This window comes from Bufo bufo, chromosome 2 (genome assembly GCF_905171765.1).
Source record: "Bufo bufo chromosome 2, aBufBuf1.1, whole genome shotgun sequence".
Taxonomy (NCBI): domain Eukaryota; kingdom Metazoa; phylum Chordata; class Amphibia; order Anura; family Bufonidae; genus Bufo; species Bufo bufo.
The window spans coordinates 466,959,652-466,981,318 of NC_053390.1; the positions used below are offsets into that span (position 1 = coordinate 466,959,652).

The 21,667-nt window shown below is 45.0% G+C and overlaps 1 protein-coding gene across 4 annotated transcripts in view; it reads right to left on the reverse strand.

The window, feature by feature from the left end:
- Positions 1-21,667, reverse strand: part of TPM4 (tropomyosin 4) — a 130,537-nt gene that overhangs the window by 37,271 nt on the left and 71,599 nt on the right. For 2 of the 4 annotated variants that reach the window (XM_040417676.1, XM_040417675.1), the window contains exon 1: positions 375-658. The exons of the other annotated variants lie outside the window; for them this stretch is intronic. In XM_040417676.1, coding sequence (XP_040273610.1) covers positions 375-506 — 132 coding nt within the window. In that variant the 5' untranslated portion in view covers positions 507-658. Of the gene's footprint in view, positions 1-374; positions 659-21,667 lie in introns of those variants that run through there. 4 annotated transcript variants of the gene reach the window in all.

Consider the following 21,667-nt stretch of genomic DNA (forward strand, 5'->3'; position numbering starts at 1 on the left):
CAGATCCTGGTCAATGAATGGGACCGCCATGTAATGGACCATAGCTGTAGTGAAAGAAACCATCTGCAACTAAACACCCCTCAACTACATGATCACCCAGGTACACGTCCACATGTAGGCACATTATGGAGCCCAGGCTTTACTTCTGCATGGGAGACCAAGCAGTTCTACCACAAGAATGGAGACACAGCAACCATTGGAGGTAAGAAGGGATGGAGAAGGACTGGTACTGACAGAGAAAGCCTGGAAGATGGCCATCCAGCAGAGAGAAGGAGGGAGAGGCCGGCTGGAGGAGCAGCAGAGGAGGACAGTCAGTAGTGAGAGGACAGAGACAGGAAGCAGAGGCCGTATAGCTCGGAGTAGCTGCGCCTCACTTTCTCACACTTCTCCCGTTCAGTGTCCAGTTCCCTCTGGAGAGTCTGCGCTCTGTCTTCAGCATCGTCGGCCTGCTGCTGTAGAGCATGGATCTTCCTCTTCACCGCTTCCAGGGAGTTGAGTCCAGCCATTGTGTATCAGCGGAGGCTTTCCTTGTGTTAGCTGGAGGCGCTTTGTAGAGTGCAGGCTGCTGTGGTAACTATTGCACTGCAGATGCCTGGTTACTGCCTAGATGCTACACTTCATATGTACAGTGCCTGGGAAACCGAGTGGAAGCGGCGGGCGCTGCCTGGAGTCAATGAGCACTGAGCAGCAGCCTGGAATTCTTGGGTGAGGTCATGGCACGGGGTGGGCGTGGTTACCTGTGGGCGGAGGTCGAGCCGTGACGTCAGCGGCTTAGGGCGTGTCCCACCTTAAAAATATGCAGGGTTTTTTCGACTTATTTGGGAAAGAAAATGAGGATTTTTTTCGCATTCCCGCCCCTCGCTGAGTGAGAGACCGCTGATGGAAAGTTCAGGCAGCTCCCAGGGCGAGCCCGTCTTCCTGTGGAGTGGTAGTAGCTGAGGAGAAAGTGCTAGTCCTGTTCACATTTATATATATATAGCCTTAGGCCTCATCTCATGCACACGACCCTTGTGTGTTTTACGGTCCGTGTGCGTTCCGCAATTGGCAGAATGGCACGGACAGCCTTTAACCACTTCAGCCCCCTTAGCTTAAACACCCTGAAAGACCAGGCCACTTTTTACACTTCTGACCTACACTACTTTCACCGTTTATTGCTCGGTCATGCAACTTACCACCCAAATGAATTTTACCTCCTTTTCTTCTCACTAATAGAGCTTTCATTTGGTGGTATTTCATTGCTGCTGACATTTTTACTTTTTTTGTTATTAATCGAAATTTAACGATTTTTTTGCAAAAAAATGACATTTTTCACTTTCAGTTGTAAAATTTTGCAAAAAAAACGACATCCATATATAAATTTTGCTCTAAATTTATAGTTCTACATGTCTTTGATAAAAAAAAAATGTTTGGGTAAAAAAAAAATTGTTTGGGTAAAAGTTATAGCGTTTACAAACTATGGTACAAAAATGTGAATTTCCGCTTTTTGAAGCAGCTCTGACTTTCTGAGCACCTGTCATGTTTCCTGAGGTTCTACAATGCCCAGACAGTACAAACACCCCACAAATGACCCCATTTCGGAAAGTACACACCCTAAGGTATTCGCTGATGGGCATAGTGAGTTCATAGAACTTTTTATTTTTTGTCACAAGTTAGCGGAAAATGATGATTTTTTTTTTTTTTTCTTACAAAGTCTCATATTCCACTAACTTGTGACAAAAAATAAAAACTTCCATGAACTCACTATGCCCATCACGAAATACCTTGGGGTCTCTTCTTTCCAAAATGGGGTCACTTGTGGGGTAGTTATACTGCCCTGGCATTCTAGGGGCCCAAATGTGTGGTAAGGAGTTTGAAATCAAATTCTGTAAAAAATGACGAGTGAAATCCGAAAGGTGCTCTTTGGAATGTGGGCCCCTTTGCCCACCTAGGCTGCAAAAAAGTGTCACACATCTGGTATCTCCGTATTCAGTAGAAGTTGGGGAATGTGTTTTGGGGTGTCATTTTACATATACCCATGCTGGGTGAGATAAATATCTTGGTCAAATGCCAACTTTGTATAAAAAAATGGGAAAAGTTGTCTTTTGCCAAGATATTTCTCTCACCCAGCATGGGTATATGTAAAAAGACACCCCAAAACACATTCCCCAACTTCTCCTGAATACGGAGATACCAGATGTGTGACACTTTTTTGCAGCCTAGGTGGGCAAAGGGGCCCATATTCCAAAGAGCACCTTTCGGATTTCACTCGTCATTTTTTACAGAATTTGATTTCCAACTCCTTACCACACATTTGGGCCCCTAGAATGCCAGGGCAGTATAACTACCCCACAAGTGACCCCATTTTGGAAAGAAGAGACCCCAAGGTATTCGCTGATGGGCATAGCGAGTTCATGGAAGTTTTTATTTTTTGTCACAAGTTAGTGGAATATGAGACTTTGTATGAAAAAAAAAAAAAATCATCATTTTCCACTAACTTGTGACAAAAAATAAAAAATTCTAGGAACTCGCCATGCCCCTCACGGAATACCTTGGGGTGTCTTCTTTCCAAAATGGGGTCACTTGTGGGGTAGTTATACTGCCCTGGCATTTTCCAGGGGCCCTAATGTGTGGTAAGTAGGTAAATGACCAGTGAAATCCAAAAGGTGCTCTTTGGAATATGGGCCCCTTTGCCCACCTAGGCTGCAAAAAAGTGCCACACATGTGGTATCTCCGTACTCAGGAGAAGTTGGGGAATGTGTTTTGGGGTGTCTTTTTACATATACCCATGCTGGGTGAGAGAAATATCTTGGCAAAAACAACTTTTCCCATTTTTTTATACAAAGTTGGCATTTGACCAAGATATTTATCTCACCCAGCATGGGTATATGTAAAATGACACCCCAAAACACATTCCCCACCTTCTCCTGAGTACGGAGATACCAGATGTGTGACACTTTTTTGCAGCCTAGGTGGGCAAAGGGGCCCATATTCCAAAGAGCACCTTTCGGATTTCACTCGTCATTTTTTACAGAATTTGATTTCAAACTCCTTACCACACATTTGGGCCCCTAAAATACCAGGGCATTATACCTACCCCACAAGTGACCCCATTTTGGAAAGAATAGACCCCAAGGTATTCGCTGATGGGCATAGTGAGTTCATGGAAGTTTTTATTTTTTGTCACAAGTTAGTGGAATATGAGACTTTGTATGAAAAAAAAAAAAAAATAATCATCATTTTCCACTAACTTGTGACAAAAAATAAAAAATTCTAGGAACTCGCCATGCCCCTCACGGAATACCTTGGGGTGTCTTCTTTCCAAAATGGGGTCACTTGTGGGGTAGTTATACTGCCCTGGCATTTTCCAGGGGCCCTAATGTGTGGTAAGTAGGTAAATGACCAGTGAAATCCGAAAGGTGCTCTTTGGAATATGGGCCCCTTTGCCCACCTAGGCTGCAAAAAAGTGTCACACATCTGGTATCTCCGTACTCGGGAGAAGTTGGGGAATGTGTTTTGGGGTGTCTTTTTACATATACCCATGCTGGGTGAGAGAAATATCTTGGCAAAAGACAACTTTTCCCATTTTTTTATACAAAGTTGGCATTTGACCAAGATATTTATCTCACCCAGCATGGGTATATGTAAAATGACACCCCAAAACACATTCCCCAACTTCTCCTGAGTACGGCGATACCAGATGTGTGACACTTTTTTGCAGCCTAGATGCGCAAAGGGGCCCAAATTCCTTTTAGGAGGGCATTTTTAGACATTTGGATACCAGACTTCTTCTCACGCTTTGGGGCCCCTAGAATGCCAGGGCAGTATAAATACCCCACATGTGACCCCATTTTGGAAAGAAGACACCCCAAGGTATTCAATGAGGGGCATGGCGAGTTCATAGAATTTATTTTTTTTTGGCACAAGTTAGCGGAAATTGATATTTTTTATTTTTTTCTCACAAAGTCTCCCGTTCCGCTAACTTGGGACAAAAATTTCAATCTTTCATGGACTCAATATGCCCCTCACGGAATACCTGGGGGTGTCTTCTTTCCGAAATGGGGTCACATGTGGGGTATTTATACTGCCCTGGCATTCTAGGGGCCCTAAAGCGTGAGAAGAAGTCTGGAATATAAATGTCTAAAAAATTTTACGCATTTGGATTCCGTGAGGGGTATGGTGAGTTCATGTGAGATTTAATTTTTTGTCACAAGTTAGTGGAATATGAGACTTTGTAAGAAAAAAAAATAATAATTCCGCTAACTTGGGCCAAAAAAATGTCTGAATGGAGCCTTACAGGGGGGTGATCAATGACAGGGGGGTGATCAATGACAGGGGGGTTGATCAATGACAGGGGGGGTGATCAATGACAGGGGGGGTGATCAATGACAGGGGGGGTGATCAATGACAGGGGGGGTGATCAATGACAGGGGGGGTGATCAATGACAGGGGGGGTGATCAATGACAGGGGGGGTGATCAATGACAGGGGGGTGATCAATGACAGGGGGGTGATCAATGACAGGGGGGTGATCAATGACAGGGGTGGTGATCAATGACAGGGGTGGTGATCAATGACAGGGGTGGTGATCAATGACAGGGGGGTGATCAATGACAGGGGGGTGATCAATGACAGGGGGGTGATCAGGGAGTCTATATGGGGTGATAACCACAGTCATTGATCACGCCCGTGTAAGGCTTCATTCAGACGTCCGTATGCGTTTTGCGGATCCGATCCATCTATCAGTGGATCCGTAAAAATCATGCGGACGTCTGAATGGAGCTTTACAGGGGGGTAATCAATGACAGGGGGGTGATCAGGGAGTCTATATGGGGTGATCACCACAGTCATTGATCATGCCCCTGTAAGGCTTCATTCAGACGTCCGGATGCGTTTTGCGGATCCGATCCATCTATCAGTGGAACCGTAAAAATCATGCGGACATCTGAATGGAGCTTTACAGGGGGTTGATCAATGACAGGGGGGTAATCAATGACAGGGGGGTGATCAGGGAGTCTATATGGGGTGATCAGGGGCTAATAAGGGGTTAATAAGTGACGGGGGGGGGGGGGTGTAGTGTAGTGTAGTGGTGCTTGGTGCTACTTTACTGAGCTACCTGTGTCCTCTGGTGGTCGATCCAAACAAAGGGGACCACCAGAGGACCAGGTAGCAGGTATATTAGACGCTGTTATCAAAACAGCGTCTAATATACCTGTTAGGGGTTAAAAAAAACACATCTCCAGCCTGCCAGCGAACGATCGCCGCTGGCAGGCTGGAGATCAACTCTCTTACCTTCCGTTCCTGTGAGCGCGCGCGCCTGTGTGCGCGCGTTCACAGGAAATCTCGCGTCTCGCGAGATGACGCGTATATGCGTCCACTCGGAATGAATCAACCACCTCCAGGACGCGTCTGTGCGTACAGCGGTCCGGAGGTGGTTAATATAACTGCCTATTGTCCGCAAAGTGCGGACAAGAATAGGACATGTTCTATATTTTTTGCCGACCACGGAACGGAGCAACGGATGCGGACAGCACACGGAGTGTTGTCCGCATCTTTTGTGGCCCCATTGAGGTGAACGGGTCCGCACCCGAGCCGCCAAAACTGCATCTCGGATGCGGACCAAAACAACGGCCGTGTGCATGAGGCCTTTCTCTGATGCTCCGTCCCATAGGCTTGCCCAGGGCAAATCCATTCATCCAACCCTGAGTGTGTGAACACAGCCTTAGGCCGAATGCACGCGGCCGAGAGCGGTCCGTGGTATGCCGGGCTGGATTCCTGTTCAGAGCAGGAGCACACGGCATGATTGGTTGCTATGACGCCGTGCGCTGCATGCCGCCGCTGCACTACAGTAATGCACTCATATAGTGTATTACTGTACAGCGCACGGCGTCATAGCCGCGGAAAACGGCCGTGTGCATTCGGCCTAACCCTGTGATAACATGAGCCAAAAATGTACTATGGATATAGTCCCTTTAGGCAGCTCTAGAACGGAGCAGACGTTAGAACGGCCAGCTGCCTGCTGTTTCACACAGCAGACACCAGGGTCCAATGTCTGTGATCAGTAATAATATTGATCGCAGACATATAACCCCTCAGATACCAGTTGGTCATTATTGAGTGCGGGAGCCTAAATGGCTTCCCTGCACTGAAATCGGGGAAATCATTTGTTTGTATTGATAGGTTGTTGCCTGTATGAGGCTACCAGGCCTATCACAAGTATACTCCAATGTAGGCCTGCAGGTCGCCATGCTGCATTAGAATATACTAAATTCACCATATACTACTGTAATAAATAACTTAAAAACGTTTGAAAAAACTTCACGGAAACTGGCGCAGCAGAGGGTCTTCATTAGGACAACAGGGGGCAAGTATGCTTGTTTGAAGCAGTATATGGCATTTTGACAAATTACATTGGAAATGGGCCAACACATATAAGTGCCTTTAGTGATGTAACTAATTTTACCCTTAAGGAGCAGTAACATTTTCTCCTCTCTGTTCCTGGAGTCATAACTTTTTTATTTTTCCATTTAGTTTAGCTGCATGAGACCCTGAAATTTGCTGGATGGGTTGCAGCTTTTATAGGAAACATTTTGGGGTACTTATAATGTATTAACCACCTCAGCCCCCATGGCTTAAACACCCTGAAAGACCAGGCCACTTTTTACACTTCTGACCTACACTACTTTCACCGTTTATTGCTCGGTCATACAACTTACCACCCAAATGAATTTTACCTCCTTTTCTTCTCACTAATAGAGCTTTCATTTGGTGGTATTTCATTGCTGCTGACATTTTTACTTTTTTTGTTATTAATCGAAATTTAACGATTTTTTTGCAAAAAAAATGACATTTTTCACTTTCAGTTGTAAAATTTTGCAAAAAAAACGAGATCCATATATAAATTTTGCTCTAAATTTATTGTTCTACATGTCTTTGATAAAAAAAATGTTTGGGTAAAAAAAAAAATGGTTTGGGTAAAAGTTATAGCGTTTACAAACTATGGTACAAAAATGTGAATTTCCGCTTTTTGAAGCAGCTCTGACTTTCTGAGCACCTGTCATGTTTCCTGAGGTTCTACAATGGCCAGACAGTACAAACACCCCACAAATGACCCCATTTCGGAAAGTAGACACCCTAAGGTATTCGCTGATGGGCATAGTGAGTTCATAGAACTTTTTATTTTTTGTCACAAGTTAGCGGAAAATGATGATTTTTTATTATTTTTTTTTCTTACAAAGTCTCATATTCCACTAACTTGTGACAAAAAATAAAAACTTCCATGAACTCACTATGCCCATCAGCGAATACCTTGGGGTGTCTTCTTTCCAAAATGGAGTCACTTGTGGGTTAGTTATACTGCCCTGGCATTCTAGGGGCCCAAATGTGTGGTAAGGAGTTTGAAATCAAATTCTGTAAAAAATGACCAGTGAAATCCGAAAGGTGCTCTTTGGAATGTGGGCCCCTTTGCCCACCTAGGCTGCAAAAAAGTGTCACACATGTGGTATCGCCGTATTCAGGAGAAGTTGGGCAATGTGTTTTGGGGTGTCTTTTTACATATACCCATGCTGGGTGAAAGAAATATCTCGGCAAAAGACAACTTTTCCCATTTTTATACAAAGTTGGCATTTGACCAAGATATTTATCTCACCCAGCATGGGTATATGTAAAATGACACCCCAAAACACATTGCCCAACTTCTCCTGAATACGGCGATACCACATGTGTGACACTTTTTTGCAGCCTAGATGCGCAAAGGGGCCCACATTCATTTTATGAGGGAATATTTAGATATTTGGATCCCAGACTTCTTCTCACGCTTTAGGACCCCTAGAATGCCAGGGCAGTATAAATACCCCACATGTGACCCCATTTTGGAAAGAAGACACCCCAAGGTATTCAATGAGGGGCATGGCGAGTTCATAGAATTTTTTTTTTTTGGCACAAGTTAGCAGAAATTGATATTTATTTTTTTCCTCACAAAGTCTCCCTTTCCGCTAACTTGGGACAAAAATTTCAATCTTTCATGGACTCAATATGCCCCTCACGGAATACCTTGGGGTGTCTTCTTTCCGAAATGGGGTCACATGTGGGGTATTTATACTGCCCTGGCATTCTAGGGGCCCTAAAGCGTGAGAAGAAGTCTGGAATATAAATGTCTAAAAAATTTTACGCATTTGGATTCCGTGAGGGGTATGGTGAGTTCATGTGAGATTTTATTTTTTGACACAAGTTAGTGAAATATGAGACTTTGTAAGAAAAAAAAATATAATTTCCGCTAACTTGGGCCCAAAAAATGTCTGAATGGAGCCTTACAGGGGGGTGATCAATGACAGGGGGGTGATCAATGACAGGGGGGTGATCAATGACAGGGGGGTGATCAGAGAGTCTATATGGGGTGATCACCCCCCTGTCATTGATCACCCCCCTGTAAGGCTCCATTCAGATGTCCGTATGTGTTTTGCGGATCCGATCCATCTATCCGTGGATCTGTAAAAATCATACGGACATCTGAATGCAGCCTGACAGGGGGGTGATCAATGACAGGGGGGTGATCAGGGAGTCTATATGGGGTGATCACCCCCCCTGGAAGGCTCCAGGGAGACGCCTGTATGTGTTTTGCGGATCCAATCCATCTATCAGTGGATCCGTAAAAATCATGCGGACATCTGAATGGAGCTTTACAGGGGTGTGATCAATGACAGGGGGGTGATGAGGGAGTCTATATGGGGTGATCACCACAGTCATTGATCACGCCCCTGTAAGGCTCCATTCAGACGTCCGTATGCGTTTTGCGGATCCGATCCATCTATCAGTGGATCCGTAAAAATCATGCGGACGTCTGAATGAGCTTTACAGGGGTGTGATCAATGACAGGGGGGTAATCAATGACAGGGGGGTGATGAGGGAGTCTATATGGGGTGATCACCACAGTCATTGATCACGCCCCTGTAAGGCTCTATTCAGACGTCCGTATGCGTTTTGCGGATCTGATCCATCTATCAGTGGATCCGTTAAAATCATGCGGATGTCTGAATGGAGCTTTACAGGGGTGTGATCAATGACAGGGGGGTAATCAATGACAGGGGGGTGATGAGGGAGTCTATATGGGGTTATCACCACAGTCATTGATCACGCCCCTGTAAGGCTCCATTTAGACGTCCGTATGCGTTTTGCGGATCCGATCCATCTATCAGTGGATCCGTAAAAATCATGCGGACATCTGAATGGAGCTTTACAGGGGGGTGATCAATGACAGGGGGGTGATCAGGGAGTCTATATGGGGTGATCACCTCCGTCATTGATCACTCCCCTGTAAGGCTCTATTCAGACGTCCGTATGCGTTTTGCGGATCCGATCCATCTATCAGTGGATCCGTAAAAATCATACGGACATCTGAATGCAGCCTTACAGGGGGGTGATCAATGACAGGGGGGTGATCAGGGAGTCTATATGGGGTGATCACCTCCGTCATTGATCACTCCCCTGTAAGGCTCCATTCAGACGTCCGTATGCGTTTTGTGGATCCGATCCATCTATCAGTGCATCCGTAAAAATCATGCGGACATCTGAATGGAGCTTTACAGGGGGGTAATCAATGACAGGGGTGTAATCAATGACAGGGGGGTGATCAGGGAGTCTATATAGGGTGATCAGGGGTGATCAAGGGTGAATAAGGGGTTAATAAGTGACAGGGGGGGGGGGTGTAGTGTAGTGGTGCTTGGTGCAACATATTACTGAGCTGCCTGTGTCCTCTGGTGGTCGTTCCAAACAAAAGGGACCACCAGAGGACCAGGTAGCAGGTATATTAGACGCTGTTATCATAACAGCGTCTAATATACCTGTTAGGGGTTAAAAAAATCACATCTCCAGCCTGCCAGAGAACGATCGCCGCTGGCAGGCTGGAGATCCACTCGCTTACCTTCCGATCCTGTGAACGCACGCGCCTGTGTGCGCGCGTTTACAGGAAATCTCGCGTCTCGCGAGAGGACGCGCCGGCGCGTCCAGGAGGAATAAATCAACCACCTCCAGGACGCGTCTGTGCGTACAGCGGTCCGGAGGTGGTTAAATAACCTTTATACATTATGTTATACTACATGTACAATAAAAACACTTTTTATTGTGTGTTGCCGCATTCCAAAACCCATAATAATTTCACTTTTCTGGAAAAAAAAATACCCCCATATGTGACAATCAGAGAGCAAGTATGCTCTCCTAATTAATGGCGCGATGTTGATAACATGCAGAGAAGTCCATATTACCCTCCCCCTAGGAGGTGTACAGTTATACAGGGAGGTGAGGATCTATGTCTCTCCTCTTTTCCGTGCTTCCTGGAATGAAAGCTGTGGGATGATTATTTGCTGTAGGCAAAAAAAATCTGTGGGGGAGATTTATCAAAACCGGTGTAAAGGAAAACTGACTTAGTTGCTACTAGCAACCAATCAGCTTGATCCTTTCATTTTTAAAAGAAGCTCTGACAAACAAAAGGTTTTCATTTGCACCAGTTTTGATAAATCTTCCCCAGAATTTCTTTTAGTTTTCATACTTCTGGCCAAATGCCATAGTAAACTAGTCAGTATGTTTGGGAACAAAGTCAGATTTAGATTGCCAGTTGAAAACAGTCTGGTTGATTGACTGACTGGAAATTTGGAGAGTACAATGGTGTTTGTATTGAATGCATACAATTCCTATTGTCTGCAGGTTCTCAGATGTTGAACTCGTTTTTCAGGTGAAATGCCCACAAGCCAATTGTTAAGTGCTGCACACTTGAAGTCACTCATTTATGGGAGGAAACCAATTGCATTTCCAGACTTTTTGTCCTATGGTTCAGTCTGTCAAAAAGCATGACCTACCACAAAAGGAAAGCGCTAAATGTATCTTCAGTTTACGTTTCTGTCCTAGTGACCAGTTTGGACTAAACACAAGTCTCTCATAGAAACATAAGATATGATTCTAAATGAGGGTATATCCCACAGGAGGTGGAACTGGCAGTGGGAGGTCCTCATATTTCCATATTTCCTTTTTGAGCCCAATGCAAAAGCTATAACTGAGCCCTCTACTTTCTGTGACTGCATATATGCTAGAAAATCTTGTGTGATATCAAGGTGCTTTTGAAAATCGGAGTCATTGTTTCAACTAAACACCTTCAATTTATGGCATAATGGGCAAATGTGGAAGTCTAATATTTATTTCCTAGAAAATTCAGTTTATAGTTTAGAAGTTCTCTTATCTAAGCCACCTTACATATACTACTCAAAAAGTTAGGAATATTTGGCTTTCAGGTGAAATTCATGGAAAAACGAAAAAGTTCACGCTACAGTGATATTGTATCATGAAAGTAGGGCATTTAAGTAGAAGCATGCAATGGTGATTGCCTCATCTCAAACAATTTATTGAAACAAAAGCCAACAACGGCGGTGGGTATAATCCTATGAAAAATGTCAATGTCTCAAAAACTTGTTATGTGGCCTCGAGTATCAATTACAGATTAACAACGTCTCATGCTCTTCACAGGTCAACTTATTGTCTGCTGAGGCATGGCAACCAACTCTTCTTGAAAGGTGGCCCTCAGGTCATTGAGATTCTGGGGCACAGAGTTACGAGCCTCTACACGGCGGCTCAGCTGATCCCATAGGTTTTCAATGGGATTCAGGTCTAGAGAAAATGCAGGCCACTCCATTTGAGGTACCCCAGTCTCCAGCAGCCGTTCCCTAATGATGCGACCTCGATGAGCTGGTGCATTGTCACGCATGAAGATGAAATTAGGCCTGTGTTGCTCATACAGAGGCGCAATGACTGAAAGTGTAGGGCAGTTCTGTATCGACTAGACACACCTGCCCACACTGTAACACCACCACCACCAAAGGCTCGTCTGGAGACAACAGTGGCTGATACATAGCTCTCTCCTTGATGTCTCCAACATAGTTTGCGGCCATCATTTCTGCTCAGTGTGAGTTGATTTTCATCAATGAACAGCACTGAGGCCCACTTGTCCCTCATCCAGCGTAGATGACGCCTGTGCCTGGGCGATGTGGTCAGGTACCCTTGCAGGTCGTCTATCACGCAGACCACGCTGATGTAAACGGTTTTGCCTTATGAAGGCTTGCTTTTTCATGGGACAATTGTATTTTTTAACCCCTTAAGGACACAGGGCGTACAGGTACGCCCTGGTGTCCTGGTACTTTAGGACACGGGGTACCTCTACGTCCTGTGTAGTTCCAATCACCGCGGCGGGCGGTGATCGGAACTGAGTGCCTGCTGAATTCATTCGGCAGGCACTCTGGCACAATGCCTAGGGGGGGGTCCTGTGACCCCCCGCATCGGCGATTGCAGCAAACCGCAGGTCAATTCAGACCTGCGGTTTGCTGCGTCTCCGGGTTATTCAGGTCTCTGGTGACCCGATAACCCGGAACAGGATGGTGATCGGTGGTGTGATAATACACCACCAATCACCATCCTTAGATCCTGTGAGGTGATGGTGACATTGGCTGCTCGGGCGGGTGGGGGTCAACTCCCCCGTTCTCTCCTCTCCTCCTCCATTCGGCCGTTGGAGTACGCAGATAGAGCAGCCTGCTGCCCGATCTCCAGATTGCACTCCCTGATCTGTGCCCACAGTGCCATCGATCCTCTACAGCACAGCTGTGTGACCCTAGACCCCCCCCCCCCCCCCAGGGGTGCTGCAGGTTGCCCCCCCTTCACCCTTTTTTTGGGGGCGCAAGTTTTTTTTTTTTTTTTTTTTTTTTTTTTTTTTTTTTTTTTTTTTTTTTTTTGCGTACACTGACAGTGGCCGGCACTCTTTAGTTTTTTTTTTCTTTCACATTTTTTTGGGCTCTTTTTTTTTTAGTTAGTTTTTTTTAGTTAGTTTTCCCTGTTAGGTTTAGGGAAATGTCCGGGAACACCCGTGCCCCCACACACACACGCACACCTAATAAAGATTTACACACACGCACGCACGCACACAGGCAGACACACACTCCCCTATGGCCCTCTGGACGTTCTCGGCCGAGGAGGCATACGCCCTCCTTGCCTCCGAGTCCGAGAGCCCCTGTGAGGACGAGGATGACCCCACGTTCCTTTTGTCATCCGCGTCCTCCTCATCATCAAGCGATGATGATCCTCCAAGGTGGCGGAGACGCCGCCAGGCAGATCGAGGGGACCCCCATGCTAGGGACCCTGTGGCCCACCCTAGTATGAGCAGCTCTGGGGCTCGTACTAGTTTTCCGGCCCACCAGGTCAGTTCACCTGAGCCCCCTGCAGGTGAACTTGGCTGGTGTACCCCAGAGAACTTTGAGCCCGCGATTCCCGATTTTGTTGGACAACCAGGAATCCAGATTTAGTGGGCTTCACTGAATACAACTTTTTTAGTCATTTTTTCAGTGACCAACTGGTAAATCTAATGGTGGAGCAGACGAACCTGTACGCCCAACAGTTCGTCGCTCAAAACCCGGGCTCCTTTTTGGCTAGGCCCAGTGGCTGGACCCCGGTCAGTGCAGCCGATAAGAGGACATTTTGGGGCCTCGTGCTGTACATGGGTCTAGTCAAAAAACCTAGTGCCAGGCTGTACTGGAGTGGGGACGTCCTCTACCAGACCCCACTCTACAGTACGGCCCTGACACGCTTCCGGTTTGGGGTCATCCGGAAATGCCTGCATTATGCAGATAATGCAGCATGTCCCCCCCCCCGAGGTGATCCTGCCTATGACCGCCTGTACAAAATCAGGCCGGTCATCGATCACTTCGGGGCCAAATTTCTGGAGGCCTACGTACCTGGAAGGGAGGTCGTGGTTGATGAGTCTCTTATTCCTTTCAAGAGGAGACTCATTTTCTGCCAGCATGTTCCCTCAAAGCGGGCGAGGTATAGCGTGGAGCTGTACAAACTTTGTGACAGTAGCTCAGGGTACACTTACAAGTTTCGTGTGTACGAGGGGCAAGATTCCCGTATTCAACCCCCAGAATGTCCCCCCACTCTGGGTGTTAGCGGGAAACTTGTGTGGGACCTTATGCACCCACTGCTAGATAAGGGTAACCACCTTTACATGGATAACTTTTATACTAGTATCCCCGTGTCCAGGTCCCTCGCCGGCAGATCCAGGTCCGCTTGTGGGACCGTGCGGAAAAATCAACGCGGCCTCCCTACCCACCCCCTCCAGGTACCTATTCCCAGGGGTGAGACCCGTGCCCTTACCAGTGGAAACCTGCTGCTGGTCAGATATAAGGACAAGAGGGATGTCCTTGTACTGTCCACGGTAACGGCATCACCCCTGTCCCTGTGCGAGGTACCGCGGCAACGGTCCTCAAGCCCGATTGTATCGTCGACTACAATCGGTATATGGGAGGAGTTGATCTCTCTGATCAAGTCCACAAGCCATTTAACGCCATGCGTAAAACGCGGACATGGTACAAAAAAGTTGTGGTCTACTTGGTGCAGGTTGCCATGTATAACTCTTTTGTACTGTTCCAGTGCGCTGGCAACACAGGGAAATTCCTGCAGTTCTATGAGGCAGTCCGCAAGGCCCTGATCTTTTCTGACCGGGAAAGAGCAGGCCGGAGTACCTCGGGAACTGTAGGCGCCCAGATTGTCCCTGGCCAACACTTTCCAGGTGTGGTCCCCCATACTGAAAAGAAGGGACGGACCCAAAAAAATTGCAGAGTGTGTCACAGGAGGGGGATACGGAAGGACACCACCACTTAGTGTGACACGTGCCCCGATCATCCGGGCCTCTGCATTGACGGTTGCTTCAGGGAGTACCACACTTCCATGGAGTACTAAATTTATAATCCCCTTTTCCATTTAGCCACTGACAATCGATAAAAACTATATAATAATTTTAAAAAAGTATACAAATTAGGTATCGCCGCGTCGGTAATAATCTCCTCTATAAAAATACCCCATGACCTAACCCCCCAGATTAACATGGTCCAAAAAAAAAAAAACGGTGCAAAAAAAGATTTTTTTTTGGTCACCTTACATAACAAAACGTTTAATAGCAAGCGATCAAAAAGTCATATAGCCCCTAAAATAGTGCCATTAAAACCGTTCCTTCATCCCGCAAAAAATGAGCCCCTACTTAATACAATGGGCTAAAAAAACGAGAAAAAAAAAGTCTCTTAGACTTTAGAGATACCAAAAAAAAATTTGTATCAAAAAGGATAATATAGTCTAAAACCTAAATAATTGTAAAAAAGTAGACTGATTAGGTATCGCCGTGTCCATAAGAATCTCCTCTATAAAAATACCCCATGACCTAACCCCCCAGATTAACACGGTCAAAAAAATAAATGGTGCAAAAACAGCTATTTTTGGCACTTTTCCATTTCAATCCGTTTTTTCCGGTAACAAAGCAAGGGTTAACAACCAAACAAATCTTAATATTAATTACCGTGATACTGCAGTTTACAGAAACGCCACATTTGTGGTTGTAAACTGCTGTATCACTAAAAGGCAGGGAGAAAAAGGAAAGGATCGACATGGTTTTTGGAAGGCCGATTTTGATGGCCTTTTTTATTGACACCATGTCCCTTTTGAAGCCCCCCTGATGCACCGCTAGAGTAGAAACTCCCTAAAAGTGACCCCATCTAAGAAACTACACCCCTCAAGGTATTCAAAACTGATTTTACAAACTTTATTCACCCTCTAGGTGTTCCTCAACAGTTAATGGCAAATGGAGATAAAATTTCAGAATTTTAATTCTTGGTAACCTTACCTCAAAAAATTTAATATAGAGCAACCAAAAATCATATGTACCCTAAAAATAGTCCCAACAAAACCGCCACCTTATCCCGTAGTTTCCAAAATGGGGTCACTTTTAGGGAGTTTCTACTCCAGGGGGGCTTGAAACAGGACACGGTGTAAATAAACCGGTCCATAAAAATCAGCCCTCCAAAAACCACACAACGCTCCTTTCACTCTACACCCCGCCGTGTGGCCGTACGGTAGTGTACGACCACATATTGGGTGTTTCTGTAAACGGCAGAGTCAGGGCAATAAAGATACAGTCTTGTTTGGCTGTTAACCCTTGCTTTATTAGTGGAAAAAATGGGTTAAAATTGAAAATTTGGCAAAAAAATTCAATTCTGAAATTTCATCTCCATTTGCCAATAACTCTTGTGGAGCACCTTAAGGGTTAACAACGTTTGTAAAATTAGTTTTGAATACCTTGAGGGGTGTAGTTTCTAGAATGGGGTCATTTTTTAGTGGTTTCTATTATGTAAGCCTCACAAAGGGACTTCAGACCTGAACTGGTCCCTAAAAATTGGGTTTTTAAAAAATTCTGAAAAATTTCAAGATTTGCTTCTAAACTTCTAAGCCTTGTAACATCCCCAAAATATAAAATATCATTCCCAAAAAGATCCAAACATGAAGTAGACATATGGGGAATGTAATGTAATAACTATTTTTGGAGGTATTGCTATGTATTATAGAATTTACAATACAATACAATTTTTTAACATTTTTGGGTAAATTTGGTATTTATAAATAAAAAGGAGGTTTTTTTACTTCAGTTTACCAGTGTCATGAAGTACAATATGTGACGAAAAAACTGTCTCAGAATGTTCTGGATAAGTCAAAGCGTTTTAAAGTTATCACCACATAAAGTGACACTGGTCAGATTTTCAAAAAATGACCTGGTCCTTAAAGGGACACTGACAGGCCCAATTAGCAAATCTGCCCAAGGGGCGGCGTTTCATCTGAAAATGCTCCCAACTGCCGTCTGAAGCCCCGCCCAGCTCATCAACATTCACTTCACTGGGCGGCGGCTACAACTCTCCCGACTCAAGTGCCCGGCGCATGCGCATAAAGCAGGGGCTGCAGCGCTCTGTACGCAGGCGCGATGTGACCCCGGCCGGGCGCATGCGCTGAAGATTGGACGGAGGACGTGCCCAGAGGATCGAATGGGCTGTGCGCAGAATCTTGAGTCTGGAGAGTTGTAGCCGCCGCCCAGCGAAGTGAATATTAATGAGCTGGGCGGGGCTGCAGACGGCAGTTGGGAGCGGCTGGCTGGGCGCATTTTCAGATGAAACGCCGCCCCTTGGGCAGATTGGTGACCGGACAAGCAGGTTATAAAACTTAATATTTCGGTATTTATAAGGTGGACAGGGGGGATACTTAGATGATTTTAATAGACTTTATAAGACCTGTACTGACATATATATGCCTAAATATGCTAATTGGGCCTGTCAGTGTCCCTTTAAGGTAAAATATGGCCGTGTCCTTTGGGTAAAAATAATGTATTGAAAAAATGCTTTTTTTGATAGGGGGATAGTAATAAAATATTTTGATTATTGCTATAACTAAAAAAAATTTCTATGTTTGTACAATGAGCACACTTTCTAAAAAAACATATATACCGTATTTTTCGCCCTATAAGACGCACTTTTCCCCCCACCGAGACCCCCACCGATCAGATAGGTCATCAGTATTAAAATCTCGGAAAACCCCATTAAGCAAGTCACAGTTCTCATTCAATATAGGGAGGAAGAAAGAGCTTTCTGAAGATGAAAAGCTTGAAATAGTTCAATGTCTTGCATAAAAACAATTGATATTTCACCAAAACTGAAGAGAGATAAGTCAGTCATTCACAGCACAGGTGAATACAATCTGAAAAAGTTTTATTAAAGGGGTTATCCGAGCCTGGAAATAAGGGTCACCTGCGATGCTAGGGAGGCCCAACCAAGTCACCGCCTGCCATTGGCTGCCACCTTCCACCCAATACCAGATATTTTCATCCGCGCACGTAAGTAGAATCCGTGCGAGGGGCCCAAGTATATGGGGGAGCATTTCCAGGCTCGGATAACCCGTTTAAGGAAAGTTTTTGTCAGACAAAATAATCTTAATAAAAGGGCAGCTCTTAGGCCTCTTTCAGACGGGCGTTGCGGGAAAAGGGTCGGGAACATGCGCGATTTTTCCGCGCGAGTGCAAAACATTGTAATGTGTTTTGCACGAGAAAAATCGCGCATGTTTGGTACCCAAACCCGAACTTCTTCACAGAAGTTCGGGCTTGGGATCGGTGTTCTGTAGATTGTATTATTTTCCCTTATAACATGGTTATAAGGGAAAATAATAGCATTCTGAATACAGAATGCATAGTAAAATAGCGCTGGAGGGGTTTAAAAAATAATAATAATAATTTAACTCACCTTAATCCACTTGATCGCGCAGCCGGCATCGCTTCTGTCTTCTTTCTTTGCTGTGTGCAGGAACAGGACCTGTGGGGACGTCACTCCGGTCATCACATGGTCCATCACATGATCCATCACCATGGTAAAAGATCATGTGACGGACCATGTGATGACCGGAGTGACGTCCCCACAGGTCCTTTTCCTGCACACAGCAAAAAAGAAGACAGAAGAGATGCCGGGCTGCGTGAGCAAGTGGATTAAGGTGAGTTTAATTTTATTTTTTATTTTTTTAACCCCTCCAGCCCTATTGTACTATGCATTCTGTATTAAGAATGCTATTATTTTCCCTTATAACCATGTTTTAAGGGAAAATAATAATAATCGGGTCCCCGATGCTTGCGATTTTCACGCAACCCCATTCATTTCTATGGGGCCTGCGTTACGTGAAAAACGCACAAAGAGGAGCATGCTGCGATTTTCACGCAACGCACAAGTGATGCGTGAAAATCACCGCTCGTGTGCACAGCCCCATAGAAATGAATGGGGCAGGATTCAGTGCGGGTATAATGCGTTCAACTCACGCATCGCATCCGCGCGGAATACTCGCCCGTGTGAAAGGGGCCTTACTAACCAGATTGACCAGTTTACAAATCCCGCTTCCCCCTGTGATCCCAGGGCCGATACACCAGAAGATTCAGCTTCTTCTGCTGTAGACCCACCTGTGCAACCTGTTGAGCAAGATAATAGTCCCACTCTTGCAAATATAATCAAGACTATAGCTGAAAGCCATTCAATCCTTAAAGGGGTTCTCCGGGAATTTAGAAAATGAAAATACTCAAATATTACTTCATTATAAATATATAACCAAATACCTTTCATTAGTTATAATGGCTCGTTTGTCAGGGGAGCATTCATTAGGAAAAATAAAATGGCAGCCATCCTACTAGTCCACACAAAACCTGTCCTAATTACACAGGAGGACAAGTTAGGCTACTTTCACACTCGCGTTTGGTGCGGATCTGTCATGGATCCGCACCGATAATACAAACGTCTGCATTTGTTCAGAACGCATCCGTTTGTATTATCTTTAACACTGCCAAAACGGATTCGTCTTGAACACCATTGAAAGTCAATGGGGGACGGATCAGTTTTGCATTGTCTCAGTGAAAACAGATCCGTCCCCATTAAGGCTACTTTCACACCTGCGTTAGGTGCAGATCCGTCTGGTATCTCTGCACAGACGGATCCGCACCTATAATGCAAACGCTTGTATCTGTTCAGAGCGGATCCGTTTGCATTATTCTTTTAAAAAAAGTCGGTAAGTCAAAACGGATCCGTCCTGAATTACATTGAAAGTCAATGGGGGACGGATCCGTTTTCAACTACACCATATTGTCAGTGAAAACGGATCCGTCCCCATTGACTTACATTGTAAGTCAGTACGGATCTGTTTGGCTCTGCATCGCCAGGCGGACACCAAAACGCTGCAAGTAGCATTTTGGTATCCGTATCCAGAGCGGAATGGAGGTGGAACGGAGCCAAACTGATGCATTCTAAACGGATCCTTATCCATTCAGAATGCATTGGGGCTGAACTGTTCCCTTTTGGACCGCTTGTGAGAGCCCTAAACGGATCTCAGAAACGGAATTCAAAACGCCAGTGTGAAAGTAGCCTCAAAGAGCTGCGCCATCTACTTCTTGTCAGGGATTATGATCCTGAATACAATTTAATATGATCTTCAGATGAATCTCTGTAGGAATGGAGTTCATTCGGAGACATGAAGTACAGAGAGTATAGTGGGGGTGTAGATAATGAGCAGCAGCTCTTGTATGCAGTCTCCGTTACCACAGCTCCTCTCTGTACGTCATGTCTCCTCATGAACTCCATTCCTACAGAGATTCAGCTGAAGATCTTATCATCTGTAATCAGGATCATAATCCCTGACAAGCAGAGAGGAGGATGAGGCAGTTCTTTAGCTCAGTGCTTTGAAGTAACTTGTCCTCCTGTGTGATTAGGACAAGTTTTGTGTGTGCTAATAGGACGGCGACCATTTTATTTCTCCTAATGATTGCTCCCTAGACAAAATGAACCATTATATCTAATGAAATGTATTTGGGAATATATTTATACTAAAGTAATATTTAAATATTTTCATCTCCTTAACCCTTTCATGCCCAGCGCCGTACATGTATGGCGCTGGCCGGGTGTTTAAAGATGGCGCACGCTCCTGCCCGCTGCGGGCGCCATAGCCATGGGTGGCCGTCTGCTTCTTCTAGCAGACACCCGCGGTTAATGTCCGCAACCGGCAGTAATGCAGATCGCGAACATTTAACCCCTCAAATGCCGTGGTCAATCCGATTTATGAATATAGGAAGTTGGTACAGTTTGCTAGACTCTCCTTGGAGAGGCATCTTTCCGAGGCAGACTATTTGTATATCTCAGCCTACCCCAGATCATTATACCTCCTTGGTGCAACTCTAATGAGCGTATGCTCTACTATTGCTTAAATTTACTAAAATAAAAGCTCCTTCACATTCAGTCATATATTTTTGATCAGGGAGATAAAAATGTATGCCTTTTGGCTTATCTTGTTCAAGAGGATAACATTCTCCAGGATTTTGCCAGATCTGTAGTGCATTCGAAAAGACCCTTTCACTTTTTTCACATTTTGTTATGTTGTGGCATTGTGCTAAAATAAAAATAAAAAATTCCCCATCATTCTGCACGTAATACCCCATAGTGAAAACAGAATATTTGAAACATTTGTTAAAATTAAAATTTTGCATTGACATAGACCCATTACTTAGTTTTAGCCCCTTTGGAAGTGATTACAGCCTCCAATCTTCTTGTGTATGATGCCACAAGGATTTGAGTAACTTGTGCCAGTCTTCTCTGTAAATCCTCTCAAGCTCTGTCAGGTTGGATCATTGGCCATTTTCAGGTCTCTCCAGAGATATTCGATTGGGTTCAAGTCCGGGACATTCACAAAGTTGTCCCTAAGCCTCTCCTGTGTTGTCTTGGCAGTCATTGTCTTGTTGGAAGGTAAACTTTCAGCCCAGTCTGAGGTTTAAGGCACTCTGGACCAGGTTCTCATTAAGAACATCTCTGTACTTTGCTTTATTCAGGTCTCCCTCAACTCTGACCAGTTTTCCTGCACTAGCCGCTGAAAAACACCCCCACAGTTCAATCTTGGCTTTATCAGACCTGACAATTTTGATGTGCTTTTGCAAACTTTCATGTGTCTTTGGGCTCATGCACACAAACGTATTTTCTTTCAGCTTCCATTCTTTTTGCGGTCCGTATGCTGAACCATTCACTTCAATGGGTCTGCAAAAACAACGGAAGGTGCTCCATGTGCATTCTGTTTCCGTATTTCCATATTTCCGTTCCGCAAAAAAGTAGTGCATGTCCTATTATTGTCCGCAAATCACGGTCTGAGGCACTATTCAAGTCAATGGGTCTGCAAAAAATACGGAAGGCACACGGAGCACTTTTAGATAGAGGCACACAGAAGGATTGAACCGTCTCCTGCTTTATTAACTATAAGCATAGAGCCTTTGGCTAGCCACAGCAGGC